We start from the raw sequence: 4,956 nt of genomic DNA on the forward strand, positions 1-4,956 counted from the left end.
TCATGGCTTTCAAACAAGCAAAGTGGCAGTAGGTCAAGGCCACACCCCCAGCCTCCACCTGATTAATTATCTCTGCTGGTTGTTGTGAATTTCTATTCATCTTGTCATCATGTATCATCCAGATTAATCAACAGGCATTAATCCACCCTCTCACCTAATTCATCATCGAGCCACCTCCAAACTCTTCAACATTTAAAGTCACCTGGAAGTTGTGACATAGTTCTGCAGTGCATCATTTAACCTACTTCACCTCTCTATGAGTCAGTATTTCCTTTTTCAGACCTCCGGGGAATTTTAAAATAGGCATATGTGATATTGCTATGTGGCCTCCTTATGTGTCTATGTGCCATTCCTCTTATTATATGTGTCTCATGATAGCAGAAAAGATTTCCAATCATGCACTATTGTCTGAACCATTGTCTGTCATAACATTAGGGGATCTTAAAGGCAGAATGTGTTTCTATAAATTTAGGTCAGCTTTACATTCAGTTTGACAAATTATGTTTTTCCAGTAAAACAGCTTAATAAAGTTGTTCATAATAATTGAGTCCTACTTAAACACAAAGTGTTATAATAAATATGTCACACATTGTGGTCTTATAGCTTCCATCAAAGACATTGGGGCGTTAAGTATTATTCTCGCAGAGGAGCAATCAAACTTTCCATAATGACACGTTAGCTCCATTATCATCATTTAGCTGAACAAGCTTTTGCAGTATCAGCTTTGACAAGAGGAGCTGCTTTGCATTAGCATATGCTATTGTAGCTGTACGCCGGGGAACTATTGAATGTGTAATTCTTGGAGCTATGCTCTGAAGCAGAAAAAAGATTGGAACTTTTCATCACTTTAATTGCTTTTCTGTCAGTAGACATCAGTGTAATGTAAACGGACTCAATTTACTTTCTGTCGACTAGCGCAGACCGTGATCCTCCAACTTCTCCGGGCTCTTTACTCTAAGTTTTTATTTAAAATTATCAGCAATTATCACCAAAACTTTATCTTTTACTCTTTTGTTGTAGATACATGAAATACTTGACTGCCACGCATGTGACAAGAAGTTCATTTCTACAAATCAGCTAAAACGTCATATGATCACACACTCAGGTAAGAAAATGGTGCCTTAAATACATCAGTCCTTAAAGAAATAGTTCAGATTCTTTAAAGTTATCCATAGTCAGTGTATTACATACAGGAGATGGTGGTTTGACATTTTCAAAAGGCAGGTAGGAGTACTGGCACTATGCAATGTACTGCTGCGGGCGGGGGCAGCAGCTTAACGTATTTTAACCTGAAAAAGGCCCACTTAAAAAAATCAATATATGTTTCAGTGTATGCTATATTTAGAATATTTTCTCCACTTTACCTTGCCGTCAGACAGCCCTTTTCTGACGGGGAACTGAAGTCGTTATCTATGCTCTCTTCAAAGCCACCAGACTCCTTTGACAAAAACAGTAATTTTACTTAGTAGAACTCTGGAGTAGCTGGTTTACTGTGTTAAAGTGTGACTTTGGTTTTTAAAAGGGTAATTTCGGATTCACCAAAGAGCTTAGATAATGACTTTAGTTCCCTGTCTGTAAGGGCTGTCTGACATGAAGGTAAAGTGGTGAATATATTCTGAATATAGTGTACATTTAAACAGATATTGGATTTCTTAGGTGGCTACAATACATTTTGCTGCTTCCCTGGTCCACAGCAGTACATTGCTTTGAGTCTGTTTCTCCAAACTGGGGGGGATAAGTACCTAACCTTACATAACCCCACAACAAATACCATATTATCCCTTTAACTTAATGTGTCGTCTCATCTTCCAATGATTAGAGAAGCGACCGTATACCTGTGAGATCTGCAGTCGTTCGTTCAAGCGCCTGGACCAGGTGACGGCTCATAAGATCATCCACAGCGAGGACAAACCCTACAAATGTAAGCTGTGTGGGAAAGAGTTTGCCCACCGCAACGTCTACAAGAATCACAAGAAGGTGAGCAGATGTGGTGTCACACACATATACCATTACACTGGGGGAGTTCATTGTAATTAGGCTTTCACAACAGCGGAAATTACTTTCTTATACGATTATATGTAGCTGATTGGCGTTTGCTTAGAAGAGACATTAATTGAAAGGCAGAGTCACTTCAAAGCTAGAATTATTAGTGAGGCTGTAATAAATCCGAGTCTTGTTGGTGGCGGGTATCTGTGGGGTCTCTGGCCTGCTCCACCCCATCAGCTCCCCCATGTTTACTTTTGGGATTGAGTTGTCACTCAGATAGATAGGCTGGGCATGGAGAGCGGGGCAGAAAAACAGAAGCACTTTGAACTTAAAGCCCCTCGAGCTGCTTTTCCTCATCAAGTCAACAAACCGAATCGGCAACGGAGCCTTCTGCATGATCCTCTCACATCAGTTTAAGAAGCTTCATCAACATCCACGCGGAGGCAGGCGGCGGCTCGCCTTACCTATTATAAACATGCTGACGCTGCTCTGCTCTCTCTGCAGACCCACTCCGAGGAAAGACCCTTCCAGTGTGAGGAGTGCAAAGCCCTGTTCCGCACCCCCTTCTCTCTACAGCGTCATTTACTCATCCACAACAGTAAGTATACTACAGTGGGAGAGCGCCTGTGTGTTGTAGGGCTGTGCAATTAATCAAAATGTTATTCACGATTACGATTTTGGCTCCTAATGACCACAAAAACAGAGTTATTTTGCACACTTCCTTTTGGAAGTAAGATGTGTTCAAACAAGAAAAAGTACCAAGAGAAATTTCACAGTTCGAGGTGTTTTCACTGTTGATTTGTTAACCGTTTCACCGTTTTCAAGTTCTGCTTCCAAAAGTCAACGAGTAATTGGTCAAATAAGTGTGATTTCAATATTGACCAAAATAATTCTGATCATAAGCCCTAGTGTAGATATGCAGCCCTAGTGTGTTGTCGTGACCCCGCCCACAATGAATACATAAGTAGAGCCTCAACAATGTCTTGCAGTTGCAGCCCTAGCCATACGTTTAAAAGGTAATGTTGAAGTGCCAAGGAAGTTTGTGATATTTGTTTTAATTTAAAATTTTGAGTTAAAAATACCAACACAAATCAAGTTATACAATATATATATTTTATGCATAACATGCAATAACTAAATGAGCCCTGTGAAATAGGCAGTGGTCTTTGAGGAGAAATTACCTTACCTGTAGTTTGATCAAGCCATTTAAAAATGTTGACCATCTTAATATCTCTAAGAAAAGAAGTCTAAAAACAAGCCTAGTGTCTAGCTTTAATGTGACAGACAGTGCTATATTTCCATCTGCCTTCAACTCATCCTTACCCCTGTGGATATGTCCATTAATAATAGACTCATAACTCTATCAGACATCTCACCAAGGAGACATTACGGAGCGTCCAGGTTGTCTGCTGGTCCCTGGCTGCTTTGACGCAGCAGAAACAGTTCTTCCCCAGACAGTTGAGCCTTGGCAGGATGCAGTACTGGTCCTCCAATTGAGCCAGATAACAAAGAGATTGTAAAGCTCAAGGCATTTCCTGCCGCTGTCTCAGGAGCCAGGCCATATAATACCGGGACTCCTATTCTATATCAAGTTCTAGATAGTATGTGGGGCGGGAGGATCCAGTGTGGGATTTCACTGTAGGTAAGAGAATAGACATGCCATTGAATTATTGTACCCGTTTCTGTGAGTCAACGACATACACTTTAGCTCTCTAGCGATTGTCTCAAAATGATAAAATGAAACACAGATGTTGCAGCATTTTTAGGTGAAATTACATTATTTCCCAAACTAATGCAAGAACAGTTTCATATTTTTATTCTAAATGCCTTGTACTTTTTTCAGTTTTTTTGTCTTGTACTCTCTTTAACTGGACAAACTTGCCTTTAATTGCTTGTTTCAAATTGATGAATACTGTTTGTTTGCAAGATCTGATTATTATTAACTTGTTCCACTCCATTTGTGTAAGTTTCATTCACAAAAAAAACACATTATATCAGTAAAAAGAATACTTTTAAAAGGTGCTGTAAGCGATGTTGGCTTTGCATTAGAAGTAATTTCAAACAAAACGAGTGAAACTCGCCCCTCCCTCCTCCCCTCCCCTCCCTTCTGTGCCTCCGTGCACTAGTGTTTGGAATTGGAAAATAACATCTACCGAACTTTAATCATGAAATATAAAAAACAAGAAACCTCACAGCTGTCTGTGAATTGGCAAGCCAAGATTAATTTTGGACTATGCTTATTTTAGGCTTATTTTTATTTATGTTGATTTCTGCAATATATTTAAACCCCAAATCCATTCAGATACTGCAGTCAGTTTTTCCCGGATAGGATTCCTACAGTGTTCATCGTTTAGGAGGATTTTCCCCATCTCCAAATAAACAAATCAGGGGATAACAACTGGTTAAAAAAAAAAAACTGAATAAAGCCGTTTTCATGTTAAAAATCTAAAATAAGAGCTGCTGGAGCCGGGCTGCCACAAGCTCAGCTTGTTTCACTGATAACTTTAGATCCAGATGAATAAAAACAACCAAGATCGAAAAATTGTATTGTTAAAAAATAGGGCTTGAAACTGGATAACATTTTTCAGATTCTGGCAGACAACCACAACGCTTGGCGCATACGTAAAGGGGAAATGACGCCATTGACAGGCTACCAAAGGACACAGACCATGTCCTTGATTAAAATTTCAGATTTCTCTCGATTTGATCATTGTTGGAAACATTTGGGATAATGCAAGAACTCAACTCAACAAACTATATAACAGGAGTCTAGTTGTTTTGATACATTTCATTGTGTAAAAGTTAAATATTATCTTTCATTTATTTTATTTATAAGGACAACGCAAAGACATCATTTCTGTCAATGTGCCAGTGTTAAGGCTTTACAGCTTTAGCCTATGTGAGTGGCCTGAAGCTTATACTTGGGCGTTGGTGTGTGTGTGCGCGTGTGTGTGTGTGTGTGTGTGTGTG

At 39.5% G+C, this 4,956-nt stretch overlaps 1 protein-coding gene across 1 annotated transcript in view; it reads left to right on the forward strand.

The window, feature by feature from the left end:
- The window catches only part of prdm5 (PR domain containing 5), a 39,204-nt gene that overhangs the window by 9,781 nt on the left and 24,467 nt on the right, over positions 1-4,956 (forward strand). The window contains exons 9-11 of the mRNA XM_032526420.1: positions 1,021-1,105; positions 1,820-1,977; positions 2,491-2,584. Coding sequence (XP_032382311.1) covers positions 1,021-1,105; positions 1,820-1,977; positions 2,491-2,584 — 337 coding nt within the window. The remainder of the gene's footprint in view (positions 1-1,020; positions 1,106-1,819; positions 1,978-2,490; positions 2,585-4,956) is intronic.

This window comes from Etheostoma spectabile, chromosome 9 (assembly GCF_008692095.1).
Source record: "Etheostoma spectabile isolate EspeVRDwgs_2016 chromosome 9, UIUC_Espe_1.0, whole genome shotgun sequence".
Taxonomy (NCBI): domain Eukaryota; kingdom Metazoa; phylum Chordata; class Actinopteri; order Perciformes; family Percidae; genus Etheostoma; species Etheostoma spectabile.